General features: G+C 51.9%; 1 protein-coding gene across 1 annotated transcript in view; it reads right to left on the bottom strand.

Moving 5' to 3' along the window:
* The window catches only part of ITPKB (inositol-trisphosphate 3-kinase B), a 67,756-nt gene that overhangs the window by 4,271 nt on the left and 48,684 nt on the right, over window positions 1-14,801 (bottom strand). The window contains exons 3-7 of the mRNA XM_032103276.1: window positions 11,464-11,563; window positions 10,640-10,853; window positions 7,486-7,690; window positions 2,305-2,406; window positions 768-839 (exon numbers count right to left, since the gene is read on the bottom strand). Coding sequence (XP_031959167.1) covers window positions 768-839; window positions 2,305-2,406; window positions 7,486-7,690; window positions 10,640-10,853; window positions 11,464-11,563 — 693 coding nt within the window. The remainder of the gene's footprint in view (window positions 1-767; window positions 840-2,304; window positions 2,407-7,485; window positions 7,691-10,639; window positions 10,854-11,463; window positions 11,564-14,801) is intronic.

Genomic DNA, 14,801 nt, shown 5'->3' with positions numbered 1-14,801 from the left:
GTGCCGGGGCTGAGGTGTCTCCTGTGCCTCTGGATGAGGGACAGTGGACTCTTGGAGCTGTGGCTCCCGAGCCCTGGGAGTCAAAGGTTCCTATGAGGCTCTTTTGTTCCTACACAACACGTGACAAGGACACGCACTCCCACGTTTTGTTAAGTAGATGCAATAGCAAAATTACTGCACTAAATTGTGGAGCATTTCAGTTCCTGAAATGGCCAAAAAAGGTAGCATTCCCTCCTTGTTTTCACATCAGCACTGAATCTTTGCTATAGAAAATGTTGCTATCATGGGCAGTCATTTCTGTAGGAAAGTCCTTTGAAAGGAAGAGTTCATACTGAAGTGCTCCAACCAGCTCAGGAAAGGCAGGTTTGGGGTATCTGCAATTTATGGCTCTGTTGAAGCCTTGTTTGATCATGTGGAGCAACTGGCAGCCAAATGATACCTGACATGCATTCAAACAGACATTTCTCCTGAGAAAACCCCTGTGCTTTTACACTAGGGAATTTTCCCTGTCATAAACAGCCCGAGTTCCTCCTAGATCTTTTAATCTGTTTAAACATTGGCTTTCAGTAGATTTGAGCCCATGTCAGACACATAAACATTGTATGTTACCATCTGTATTTGCACATAAGTATTAGATACATATATGAAAACACGGATATATATGCACATAAGAATAAAACAGCCTCTGACTTTGACTTCTCTCCTTGGACAAGCTGAGATTAAACAGTTTGCCTCTCCAGGCAGATCTATCTAAACACCAGTATTACCTCGTGGCACTTGAAGAACGGGGATGTCTCCAGGGTAGCGCGGATACCCTTCAACCGGTTAAGATAACTGTTCTGGAATTACAAAAAAAAAAACCAAATCCAAGCCATCAGTGCTGCAGGAAACCTACATAAAAACTACAGCATTGGGGCAGACAGGGAAGTCACCCCTGCTCCCAGCATGGTCTCCATGATACCATGTTCGCATGGAGAGACGCCGAGGGTGTTCCTCCGACGCCCTGCACCAGCATCCTCCCACAGACCTCTCCCTTTGGAGAGTGTCCCCTCTGTTTTACCATCCACTTATGCTTTTGGCTTCTACAGCACCCTGTGAGCTCCCATGGCTTTCAAAACTTAGTGAAAGGATTTGCTTTCTGCAGAGTGTCCCTGCTGCATCCATGGAGGGAACACCTAATTCAGCAGCTGCTACTTTTTCCTCTCCCCTGCACTCTCTTAATAGATCAACTCTTCACTTCATCTGTAAGTTTAGTACTCAGTCAGTCACACACCACAAGACACTTCTGCAACTCTGTTATCAGCACTTTTGTAAAGTTAGTCCTGTAGGAGGAAGGGCTTTCACGATGGCCAGCACAAAGGTCAAGACCCACCAGCCTGTTTGAGCATCCCTGCAAATTGCTGGAAGGCACTGAAGAGTCTCAGGGGGCTCCACTGATTTTGGGGTTTAGATAGAAGAATTAAGCACAGGAACACACATACACACAGCAGGTATCTGGGCACTGTAACACACTTGCAAGAGGACAGGTGGGGGTCATTGGATTAAAATGCTCTGGCCAAGGAGCCCCATCCAGAGGCAAGGCATGATGTGGGCTCCAAGTTCTTTGGGGATAAAATGTAGCCAGGCTACTTCATCTTCAGATCCAGGAATAATCCCTGGGTAACTCGTGAAAGCAAGCATGCCAGTTTGAAGGAGGCAGTGCCAAAGGCCACTCCCGCTGGAGCCTTGCGTTTGGAGACTTTATACAGTACAGCTTAAAATGGGAGCGCTTTGTCAAATAGGTTATTTGACACAGTTGGTGTAAATTGTTTACAGCCAGATCTCTTATTCTCCTGGCAACTTAGAGAAGCTTGGAAAATGCTGGCTGTGGCTTGCCCATGTGAAGCGTGCCTGGCACAGGGCCACCCTTCTGCGAGGCCAGGCACAGGCAGCCCACCCTGCCAGGCTGGGAGCCCCCACCACTCATACTGGGGTACAGAGTGGGCTCAGGGGTGACCACCAGCCCAGGGATGAGGGACAGAGCACGGCTGTGACTCCTCAGTGGGTTTGGGGAGCCAATCCTGGAGATCTTCAGCAGACTCAGACTCTGGTCAAGCAGTGCTGCTGCAGCCAAGTCCCCTCCCAGCTCCCCACTGCTTTCCCTTCACCCTGCACCCTGCATGGTGTTTCTTTTCAACATTTCTCAAGCTTTTTTATGAGAGATTGCTCAGGCTTCACCCCTGCAGTGCAGGGACCTGATGTGCTGAGGCCAGGCTCCACAGGAAATGCTCTCTCCAGGCAGTCCCCCGAACATCCCCCACTCACCAAAACGTTCCTGTTTCCTCTGGTGAACTCGCTGAAGGCCTCCATTACTTGTTCCTTTGTCCGTGTCTTCTTGAAGTCCCGGTTCACAGTGCCGTCCTCTTTCTTGATAAGAAGGGACAGTGGTGAGTGGGATGGGGAGGAAGGGAGTTGGGGCAGGAGTAATGTTTCTGCAGCCACGCATGCTGCCGAGTAGGATGTGACCAGCATTTTTGGCAGCTGAAGGATCTGCCTGTGGAGCAGGGGTGAGCAAAGGCAGCGGGTCTCTGCTTGCACATCCCAAGGTATCCCACAGCCCTGATGCATTGACCTCTACTGCAAATGGAACTCCCCATCATCAAACACTTGCCAAGGTCGCTGGCAATGTGGACAAACTCTCTCTCACAGACCTAGTGCTTGCTGCTAACAGAGGCTGGAGACTACCTGTTTCTGGTGTTTCTGTGTCCAAATGGCTTCCCATGGCTGCTGTGGCTGAGCATGGCACTGACACCAGCCCTGGACTGTCTCCCTGGCTTGGGGAGAACAGCGGAGCATGATCACGATGGGACAGAACTGAGTGTGGATGGAAACAACATCTTGGGAGCAGGCACAAAACCCCTCCATGAGAAACCCTCCATGGACCATTGCAGCAAGGAGCAAGCCCCATGGCTGCCTGGCCTCACTGGTCCTTTGCTAGTCCACGGATCACAGACCCTCCAAGGCAGCAGCCTGGCAGCGAGATGCAGCGAGCAACCTTGTGCTCTCCTCTGCCTATTCCCCAGAGGCACATCCATCCTTGGCCTGCCATGGGGATGGCATGGCTTGTCCACTGCAGGGATGACACTCAGCCCTGGCCCAGAGGCTCCTGTCCGAACCTCTGGGCAGCTTTGTAGGTCTCTCCCCATTTCCCTGGTCCTTCTGGGGCTCTGATTTTTACATCAACTCGTTTCATTGTCCAGAGGGGCTGTGGGACAGGCAGGCAGATCTCACTTCCTGGATACAGGGGCTATTTTAAACCACACTTGCTTGTGCTCACAGCTCCATTGCAGGGCTCCATCCCACTGCTCCAGACAACTCGTTTGCACACAATAGAGCGAAGGGACAGGGGCCAAAAGACATCCTGTGGGCTGGGGAAGATGAAGGATGAAGGAGCAGAGTAGAGGCTGGGGGAGGAAGAAGGCACAATGAAATCACCTGCCCTGGAGGTTTGAGACCCATCCAGGGAAGTGCCCCAGCAGAGGGCAATGTGCATCCCCCCGGACAGGGGGCTTGCTGTGGGCATGGCAGCCAGTCCAACTTGGGGGAAGGTCGAGTGCCCAAGGCGAGCCCACCAGCAACCAACACCTGAAGTGCAGTTTGGGATGAATCACACAGCACACTTCAGCTTCCAGCTTGTGTTTTGTGTAAGCATTAACAAAGGTGGTAACAAAAGCAACATACAAAAGAAAACCTCCAGGAAAACCATTGTTTCTAGAGATTGCAACCACTGCATCCAGCTCCAAATTACCCTGAACTCAGGCTGACCATTGTGCTGCCACAGGGTGTAAAAGCAATGCTCAGGGCTGGCAGAGTGTGTATTGGCAGGGGTCAGGGACAACCTTTTCACTGGAGACTCCGTGCTGCTGATGGACCACACAGAGCTGGGATCTCTGCTTTCAGCTGTGACCTCGCTGAGGATGCTCCGGTGGCACGTGTGTGATGCACAGGGGAAGGGCTCTTTGCTGCTATACGTCCCTCATATGAGCCCTGACGTGGCAGCTCAGAAATCAACCCACCCTCTCCCAGAGGGACGATTGATATCAATCTGGAGAAGAGCCACAGCACTACTTTCACGTGTAAAGAGCACAACTTTCCACAAAGCATCCAAGAAAGGAGATGGACTTCTAAGTGCTCCTAAAAATAAATGAGAATCACAGATGGCCTTTCAGATAAGGCAATCTCAGCTTCAGGAAAGCCAAGCAGCCTATCCGTAGTGCTGCTCCCAGCATTACCCGCCTCCCGAAGTTTCCTTGCCCAGCCAGAGGTTGCTGCCATGAGGCTGACAACTGCCATGACATTCACAGGTGTCTGAGCCCCGAGGGGGCTGCCTTCCACACAGAAGAAATGTGAGGGGGGCTGATAAGGGCTATCACAACCTCCGCCCCACCAGCGATTCCAGCTCGTGCTGGCGTCACTGGGGCAGGGCTGGGGTCAGCCAGATCCACCTCCAGCACTGCGCCTGGCCTTGGATGGGGCTTGTGAGCTGCCTGGCTTGGCAAAGTTAGGTGGAGGCTTTCCAGGCTGGTTTGGTGACCCTGCAAACATTCCAGCCCTGGGGAATGCCATCCCACCGTGGCCTTGCTGCAGGCAGTGGTGAGTAATACTCAGACCAGAGCAGCAGCTCAAGAGTGTCACTTCTTACAGTGAGCCCCAGCAAGTTTCAGCTGGGCCACCAGGGATCACTTGTGTTACTTTCAGCATGGAAATTTTATTAATAGCTACTGTTTCCAACAGGTTCAAGCTATTCCAGAAAGTTAGATGAATGTCATTATCTCCTTTTGCAGAGGAAAATTTCCGTTTTAAAGAGGAAGAACTGGATCCTCAAGGCCACGTGGGAGAGGGAGAGCTCAGCCAGGAAAAGGTTTCTATCCTCATGCCCAACCCTGAGCTGCCTGTTCACCTTACCTGCCCATGCTATCCAAAACGCTACCGCTGCTCCTCTCCTTCCTATGACCCCTTCCCACTTGCCCAGGGTCAAATCCTGTCCTTCCCTTGCACTTCTCAGTACTCTCCTCTAGCAGCCTCCAGCTGTGAGCGAGGGGTAGGGCAGATTCACCGCTGCTCCTCACAGGGAAGCACCCGCAGCAAGAAATCAAACTTGGGGAGACAGCCAGGGCACCAAAGGCACTTATCCCTAACACAGAAACTCAATCCCAGAAATAGGGAGAACAACAGGGATACAGCATAGCATGACCAGCCCTGTTGGAAAAAAAGCCAGCTGTGAAACAGCATGAACTGCTAATGCTTTAGCTTAGGGGAAAATAACCTAGAAGCTGAGGGATTCAAGGAGAATTACAGTAATTAAAGCCTTGATCAAATTAGTCAGCCCCCCAGCAGCAGCAGCAGGAATACTGCTGGAGGCCAGCACTTCTCAACATTTTTCAATTAAAGGGCTGCTTCACCTCTGAAAAAAAATCCACTGCTCAGATCAGACAGCAACTCGTTCATGGTCGGCTAAGCAGAGGTGCAATCTCGTAACTCCTTTATGACTTTTATTTCCCTCCATGGGGTTTTTTGGCCACCCTGGGAACATGACTGGGTTTTGGGTTTGTTTTTTTTCATATATTTTAATTTAAAGTGCCTCATATATGACCTGCTCTTGTGGTAAAGCCTCCTAAACGTTCCCAGACTGAGAAGCACCACTGGAGGCCAAGGATATATCATGTTGGACTATAAATAGACAGATATTTCTGATTACACCAAGAAAGCAGGGAGAAGAAGCAGTGCATGGGAGCTTTGGTCCCAACTGGTACACCCCTTTTTTATACAGCCTCAGTTTTATAAATAGCAAAACAGCAGCAATGAGAAGTAGGCATGGGGTTGTCCCAGGCTGGAGCAGCTCACAGTGTGCTTATGGGCATCCACAGCAGGAAAGGGTCTTTGGGAGACCTGGGAAATCAGGGAAGAGCTGCACGAGCACGCAAGTGCCCTGACCCAATGGAGGGACTGCAGAAAGCTGTTGGGGGGAGCATGGCTGGCACTGTCCCAGGCAAAGGCATGGGACGGGCAGAGGTGCCTCGCACTGCTTGCCAGGAAACTCTTGAAGGGGCTCAGCCCAAGAGCTGCTCCTGGGGTTTCTGAGAGGGGTTGAGTTAGAGATAAATGCACTGTATCCTGCTGGCCATGAAAGAGCTGAATGAAGAAGGTGCAACACGCACAGAGGAAGAGAAAACTCCCTTCTGTGGGTGGTTAGAGTAGCAGCTCTGAGTGACCCCCTTCTGCTGACCTCCTTTTAAACCCACAGTCTAACACCTGCATTTGTTTGCTGCTGAGGTGAAGGGAAACACTGCCAGGGAACTCTACAAAATCTGGTGTGAGGGCTTTATCAGCGAACAGCTTCATTTGTTTTAAAACTATCATTTTGACACCACTATCTTCAGGAAGGTTAGGCTACAGAAACCTGGATGGGCACTCTGGAAGAATCCTGCCCAGCTCAGAGAGAAAAACGATCTGTGACCAAGAGAAAGAAACTCCTCCAACCAAGACACATGAAGAAATTGAGCCATCGTTTCCACTAAGAGCAAGTGGCTGCCCTGAGCTACTGCCTGAGCCCTCAGCAGCACCCCAAGCCTCAATTACTGCAAGCACAACTTGACAGAGCTCCCTGTGGCTGCCAAGCCAACACCATGCCCAGGCATGCGATGAAACCCTTGGCTCAAGTGTGGTATTACCTTTAATTCATGCTGGCTGGCTATCAAAAGGCAGAGGCCATTGCTAATGTTCATGCAAGCAGTATCACTGATACTCTTGTGGTTACAGACCTAACTTTGTTCAAGTGCCACCCCAGACACCCTTCTCACAGCAAAGCCTGCTTGGAGAAAATCTCCTGGGCTGGCTCATCTACTGGGGACACAACAGCATCCCAGCTGATGCCTTCAAAAACGTGAGTGCAGCTCTGAGCAAGAGCAGTCAGCAGGTTACACGTGCATGCAGGTGCTGACAGAAAGTGCAGCTGTGTGTGTTTGTCCCATTTCATAGGGCTCAGCTGCTGAATTTTCCTGGACAGGCAAGTAAACACATCCTCCTTACTGGCTGTGGCTAAGCTCACAGCTCCAACCGCAGATCGGCACACGTTCAAGCTGGGATTTGGATCAATGGCTCAGCCCAGTGGCAGAGCAGTATTGAAAGCAAACAACTAAACTGAGTCTTCAAGCTGGAGGATGGCACTTTGTATTTTGCAGTGAAGGAGATCAACCAAGCAGCTGATGTAATGAGATTATGTCTAAAACTGTCCTTTTGCAGGGCTGCCCTGAGCTCAGCTGTGCTTTCAGAAGAGCAGCAGTGCCCTGGGTGAGGTGCCTGGGTGGTGGTTGGGCTGCAGGGGCCGGGGATGACCAGATGTTACCCAGTCTCACCATCAGCCTGCTGCATGTGTACCTCTGTGAGTTTGGCTAGCGAGCACTCCCAGCAGCTGATCCCCTGAGCTGCACAGCTGGCCACACTCACCTTTATCCCCTCGATCCTGAAGCCCAGTGTGGCCGTGGAGCTGATGGTCTCCCTCCACTGCATGTAGCGGGGCTTGGTCACTGCCCGCAGCACGTTCTCCTCCTCGGTGGGGGCATTGGGGTCCACCTCAATCATCTTCTGGTACATGTCCTTCCTCAGGCTCGGCTTCTTCCGGGCCTTTATCAGCTCCTCCTCCAAGTATGTTCTGCAAGGAGTGAGGGGGTGATGAGCAGGGCCACCACAGGAGGTTCCATATACCCACAGACAGCCCTTGCCCCAGAAATCAGGCTGATCCAGGAGAGCTGATCCCTAAGGAGTAGTGCAGCACAGGAAATAGCAGAGCAAGCCTCATTGGAGGTGAATTGATCCTGATTTAATTATCACTCCATCATCAACACTCGATATCTTTTCAGTTCATTAAGGAACCACAACCAGTGTGGCAACAACAAGGGAAATTATTTCTCACAGGTGCTCATGACCTTGCTGCTGCCACACTGGCAGCCTTCTGCTGCCACCCTTTGTTTTGAGGAGCCCATCCCATAATGTTCAGGAAACCTGAGCTCTCACAAGCTAAACATGGCTTTCAATGTGTGCCCAGGAAACTGTGAACATGCTCTGGGACCCAGCTGAATTGAAGGCAAGAGGGAGGTTACTATGTCCTGTCCTTCAGCATTAGCTGCTGCTCCCTCTGAGGGTCAGCCAAAGCTGCTCCTGTGCCTCTCCTGTGCTTTTCTGTCACCTCACTCTGTGCACCATGAGAGCTCTGCCTCACCATTTGCTAAACAGGGTGTTTTCACACAGGGCTGTTCCACTGACGGTCATGATTTTGCCCAGTATACGTCTGCTTCAAGTGGACTATCTAGCAAAAGCTTTCTCTACAAGAGGAAGCAGAGGAAGGGAGGCAATCTTGGCCAAGTGCTTACCACTACCCCAGGACCACAGGATGCAGCCAGGATGGGGAATGGGGGAAGGAGGATGGAAGGTGCAGAGGAGTGTGCAAAGACCTTGGTTTTATCCATCCTTCAGAGAAGCACTCCTCTGTGCCAGAGCACAGCGGTGCAAAAGTTCTACACTCTGGCATGCATAAAGCCATCATCCACAAAGTAACACTTCCTGCAGCAATAGTAAACCCCCACAGAATTCCTCTTGCAGCTCACAAATCTACCCTGGCTCAGCCTGGAAAGTGCCCAGACTCTCCTCAAACAACCCACCAGGTTGGGTGAGACGACCCAGCCAAACAACACAGGAATGATCCTATCTGTCACTGTTCTACACCTCCCAATAGCCATGCCCAGCCCTGCAGAGGGACAGTGCGCTCTGCCCACGTCCCTTGTGCCAAAATCCCAGCACTGAGTGTGTGGTTCACCTCCAGAACCAAGCAAAACACACAGGGAGGGTGTTGTGCGGACTTGGTGAGACAGTGTTCCTGAGACCCACAGGCTTAGCAAGGCAAACTGGTGCCTTTGCTTAGGGCAGACATCCCCAGGCCATCAGCCCCTTTGAAAAATCCTGTAGGTAAAAGCAATGAAAGTCTTCGGCTGAGATCTCCAAACCCATGATTTTGGGGCAGACGGAATAGAACAGCAGGATAAAGTAGCAGCATGCTAGAAGTGCTGCTCACACTGCTCAGAGAGCTGGAATTCCTTCTGATCAGAATGACAGATCATCTATGTCTGTGTATCCTCCCCATGGCCTCAGGCTCATGCCATCACCAAAGCTTAAGAAAGACAATGTTTTGTTTAGGAGTGAGTATGGTAGGCTGCCACGTCCCAAAGCCAGGTTGGCATGAATAACCAAACCTGTATCTGCCTGGCAGCAGGCTGCTGGCTCAGAGGACAGGTTTAACAGCCCTGAGGTTCAGATTATTTGCTTGGCCATGGGGATGCCCCATTCCACAGCATTAACTCCCTTCATCCTCTCTCACCAGCTCCTCCCACAGCACCATCTTATTTCAGGATGACGATGCCCAGCATTTGCCCCCTTGCCTGAGCTCCAAATCCCCAAGTGCACAAATCACCTTACATGTGATCTGTGCATGGGAGGCTTTCCTCCTCCCAGAGACAGCCACAGGAGCACCTCGGAAGCCTGTCCAGCAGCTCTTCTTCTGGTGGCTGCTGTCTGGGTCCAGAGTGGGTCCTGTTTCCTTCCCACAGCAGCCTGTGTGTGCCAGCCGGGGCCACATGGCTGCGCCGGGCCCTCTGCCCTTCCCTCCACCCCTCCGGTGGAAAGTATTCCCCGCCTCTTCCCTGCCGACAGCCCGGCACGCCAGTTCGAGTTTCACATCGGGATTCAGGAGGGGAAAAAAAGATTCCTCCCTCCCACAGAAACCATCAGCTTTTCCAGCAGCGCAAGCGTCTCCACCATGTCTGGGCTGCGCCTTTGCCAGCGACGGGGTTCTCAACCCTTCCTGCCACCAGCCTGCAGCACACCCAGGGCCGAGGGGTGGCCTGAGGCTGCTCCAAAACTGGCAGCCACCTGGGGTCACCAGCCCTGCTCACATCTGCTCCGGGACACCCTTGTCAGCTGTGGCACGGCTCACTCAAAAACTGCTGCTGGCCAAGTGGCTGCAGCCTGGGATCCTGGCGGATCTGGAGATGCTTCTCAAGGAGGACACGGGTAATGTTGCTCATCTGTTAGGAAATGTTTCAAGAGCTTTGCATGAAAGGCACTGAACTGCTTAGCACACGCATTTCATCTCTCCAGTGCGCATAGGAGCAAAGGCTACGCAGAGGGAAAATTTCTCCCTCACTGAAATTGTGCCTTTCAATGTCTTTATTTCACCCCTCTGGCACCCTGGACAGGATCTCCTACACCCCATCCCTTGGCTGTGTCCTCATGTGGCAGAGAGGACCTCCAAACAGCTACTATGCCATTCTGGTGTACCCAAACCCAAGCAGAGTGCTGTCCCCTCCACCCCAGCAAAACTGTCCCAGCATGTAGGACAGTCTCACCAACCAGTGAAGGAAGCAACCTGGTGTATCCTTTCCACACCCAGGTTTCCCCATGGCTCTCTCCTGCTGTTGGCTGAGCTTTTCCTGAAGACAGGTGAGCCCGGTGTTCTTAATTGTGTGTTTCAGGCAGTTTTACTCAGGAGATGCATTTATTTTTGAGTATCCCATCTTAAAACTCAGAAAACATCCCCGAAGCCACTCACCTGACCCCCATTTTGCAGTCCATAACACAGGGGGAGTCAAACTCAGCCAGCAGATCTTCCATCTGGTTGTATCGCTCCCCATCCTTGACCACATCTCCATGGTAGGCAGGGACATAGGGCTTCAGGACATCGTTCATGAGGCGGTCGAGGCAGCGCTGCTCCGACTCACAGTGCTTCTTCAGTATCCTGCCATTGGCTGCTGCCTTGAAACTACCTGAGGGTGACAAGGGACAATGTGGCACTTGCTTTGGATGGTGGGGGGATGATGCTGTGCCTTCTAAAACAAGAAGGGCAGCCCAACACTTTGGAAGCCCTTCCATTTACACCTGCACCCAAAAGAGTCCCCACAGGCAGGGACTGAAAAGCTCAGGTTGCCAGAGGTTTATGACCAGCACTGTCACCCCAAACAGGGCAGAGACTGTCCTGCAGCACCCAACACGTTCACTTCACATCCTCTGTGCATTGCACTGTAGGTTCACGCCCTTGTCTCTACACTCATGTGTGAGGCACCTTTGTGCTGGGCAGCATCACCTGCTCTGCAGTGGGTCAGGAGGTGGGCCTGGCACTCACCCAAAGCACCCAGCTTTCTGCTGCCCAAGGAAAAAGCAGCAATAATACCTGTGGGCCCTGTGAGACTGAAAGCCCAGAGCACCTTCACACCACCCTCCCAGGCATTTAGGTAAGTCACTCTCCTGGGCTAGAGACTGGGAGCTGCAAGCTGTGACACTCATGCAGCAGCCTGAAGCAGTTCAGCCCAACAAAGCCCATTAACCTGGGATAACCAAGGGCCTTTCCAGCACTCTGTCCCTCCCCATGCTCCGTACCTGCGTGTCCCGCTAGCTGGATCCAAGGGTACTTCTTCTTGAAAGACATTACAAACGGGGACCAGTGCACCATATTCTTGATCTTCCTCCATGACTTGCTCTAAGGGGAAAAAAAATCATGAAGGTGAATGCCATGTTTTAAGCTTTAACTGTCTGTAAAGTGACTTCAGGCAGCATGGAGATGTTTTGGATAGGGAAAGAGGCACCAGAGCCAGCACAGGATGGAAGCAAACAGAAAATCTGCTCTTTTCCCATTGTGCTGTGCCAAGCTGGAGCCACTGGGCCCCAAGTCCACATTCAAAAATCACGAGTAACTTCACTAAAGAGGATGGCGTTACAGTGTTGTTCCAGTTGGCTGCTCCTGCTGCAGAGCGCCCAGCCATCCGCACTGCCTTGTCCCCGCTGCTGCACCCCTCTGCGGGAGCAGCAGGACATTAACCCACCCCTGAGCACCGTGTTAGATCACAGCAGATGGAGCGGCAAGGGAACACAGGCCTGCCATCCAGGCACAACACCGAACTCCACGTCCTGAGGGGAATGAGAGCACAGGCACACAGAGGCTCCCTGCCTGCCTTTTGTTCCCCTGAAAGGCAGCTGCTGTGTCTATCGAGCTGGCAACCCACATGCGCCGATCCGCCCGCTCTGGCCCATCCATACCTACAGCTCAGAGAACAATTCCCTTCTGGCATGTTGTGTTTCTCACCAGATAGATTGCTCAAAACTGTTTACATGACTGTAACGAAGGCTGCACTGGACGTACGAAAGCCTCCTTCAACGGCTCCTTCCTGCGAGTTTTCCCCTGGATTGTTCTAGGGAACACACCGCCAGTAAAAGGCAGGGGATGACCTCTTATCTTGGCCCCAGAAGGTGATGGCACAAACAAATTATGTGAAGGATATACAACGGCAACAATGGAAAAATGCCTTCTTGCAGGAGCTGGGACAAACAGTGTAGTCCTTGGCTGCTCCAGGCTTCTGGGTTCAGCTGGAAGCCAGCAGATAAATTATCCTCATTTGCTCCGCTCTGAAGGCATGGGAGGGAGCCTTCCAGAAAGCCCAAGTAATCTCTTCCTCATGTTTGGAGAACTGGCCCCTGTTCCAGTAATGCTTCACAGACAGGCAGGGAAGAGCCAGCAGCCCCGACTTGCAGTTTGGATGCTTGCGGGGGGTGAACTCACAGCACAGGAATCCATGCTGGGAACTGCTGACATGTTTAAATGGCGAGCAAGAAGCCAGACAAAGATGGTAGTGTCTAAAACATGGAAATTACACTGGGTTACCCCTGCACCGTGCACCAGGGCCTAAGTAGTGGGCAGGAGAGGGGTGGGAGAAGGGAAGAAGAAAGGTCCTTCCCGACCTCACAGCCTGGGAGGAGCAGGGTAGCCCTTCCCTGGAAGGCTGCCCATGGCTGGGAGCGTCCCAGCACAGCCTGGCAGTGGTACAGCAGCGCAGGAGTTTGGCAGGAGCTGCCCAGGCGCGGGGTGACACCGGGCATCCCCTTTGCCCAGGCTTCTCCATGCCGTGGGCTCGCTCTGCTGCCCAGCTTGCTTGCTTTGGCAGGGGGGTCGGGCAGTTCCCTACCTGACATGAGGATGAATGTTTTTATTTCCACACCGAGTGCCAGAACTTGTGTGTTTTAGCTGTTCTTTGTTCTCCTTTTGGCAGAGAGCGAAGGGGAAGCGGGGGGGGTGTCCCCTCCTTTTGTTTTTAAAATAGTAACATCAAGTCCTGGCTGATGTCATGAAAAAAAGGGGGAAGAAAACGTCTCCAGCGGAGTTTGGACTCCAAATGAGTGTGACCCACCTCCTCTAAATAAGGAGTCCTACCCTCACTTGCAGCACAGCATCATAAGTCACTCAGTCCCAGGAAACACGCCATGGCAATGTGCCTTCCCCAGCCAAGATTTTGTTTTTTGGTGGTTAGAGCTTTATAGTTAAAACCTTGAGGTACTTCAAAGTGCAGGCAGAATGAAGGCAAGCAGACCCTAAAGCAGGGCAAGTCATCCTGGCTTCCCCCTGCCAGGGCTTTCCCAGGAGTGATGCACTCCATTCCAGCACTGCTCCCAGTGCAGGGTAATGACCCTGAGTCCCCTGGAGACACAAAACACAGCAACAACAACCCTTCTGCTGTTCTGAACGAGACAGAAAGCCACTCACTCAGCATAGCCACCCAAGGAACAGGCAGCACATCCTCACCCACTTTACGCCAGAGGGAAACGTTTCCATCCAGGCCTCACCCGGTTTCAGGCACACCTTTAGCCAGGTATTTCCAACCCAAGTTTTAAGGACACGTGTAATGACTTTTTTTATGGCGAAGTTTGAGGCAGCTTCATCCATTTCAAGCCACTCCCAACCTGCTGGAAATCAACTGCAAGGTCAGTTGTCACTGCCGCAGGGGTGACCCACAATCCTGATTCACACAGCTCCTTTCCTTCACAGGGGCAACCACTGGACCCTTACAGGGGAGAGGAGGGACTGTTGTCTCTCTTATTCCTTCAGGAGTCATTGGGTTTTTGTTTTACGCCTGAGCCCCCTTGAATGTAATAAGGGAAAGTTTGCTTCATCAAAAGGATGTCGTTCTGTTGTGGGTGTGCTCAAAAGGCTGAGTTTTGCAAGGTGCAGCTCCCCTACTAAACCAGCAGCTGCATGACTCCATCTGATCTCTGGGACAGGCTGCAGAGGGGAGACGGAGGCTGCACCATGGAGGAGCAACACTGGTCAATGTCCTCAGTGATCCTGCCATTCCCTTTGCCTGAGGATAGCCAAATTCACCTTAAGTAGAGAGTTGATCAAAAAAGTCAGCCTTCGTACTTTCTCTCGAGCCCCAAGAGAGATGGTAGGTGGCTTTTGACCCTCTGCAGGGTCCTTCCCAGCCTCTGGGGATGGCAGAAGGCCTCTATTTACTCAGACACTGATATGCACTCAGAGATCTCAAAGCCCATAGTTTGGGATCCTGATCATGCCAACCCCTGTGTCAGGTTCTGCAGCTGGCCATGGAAAACCTGAGCCACAAGGTTCACACCATTCCAGTCTGACTTCACAACCACATGCAGGAAACAGCCCCTCTGCTGTCTCCTGCCCTGCCTGGTGCTATTAATAGAAAAAGGGAGCATTAAGGCTATTTACAGTAAAGAAATCTTCTTTAACACAGCCTGTTGGGAACTATATGGTCATCACCTCCGGGCTTGTCTGTAACTTTTGGTTTACATTTCAAGGAGTTATTTGCTCACATGTCCAGGAGCACAGGCACAGCTGTACGTGCATGGAGGTGTTATCTGTGGTAACTCCCCAGATACAGACAAAAGGATTTTTCACTATACTGGAAGAAATAGCTCTGCAG

Source organism: Corvus moneduloides, chromosome 3 (assembly GCF_009650955.1).
Source record: "Corvus moneduloides isolate bCorMon1 chromosome 3, bCorMon1.pri, whole genome shotgun sequence".
Classification (NCBI taxonomy): domain Eukaryota; kingdom Metazoa; phylum Chordata; class Aves; order Passeriformes; family Corvidae; genus Corvus; species Corvus moneduloides.
Note: the sequence above shows the minus strand (reverse complement) of the source record. Positions and strands in the feature narration are given on the sequence as shown.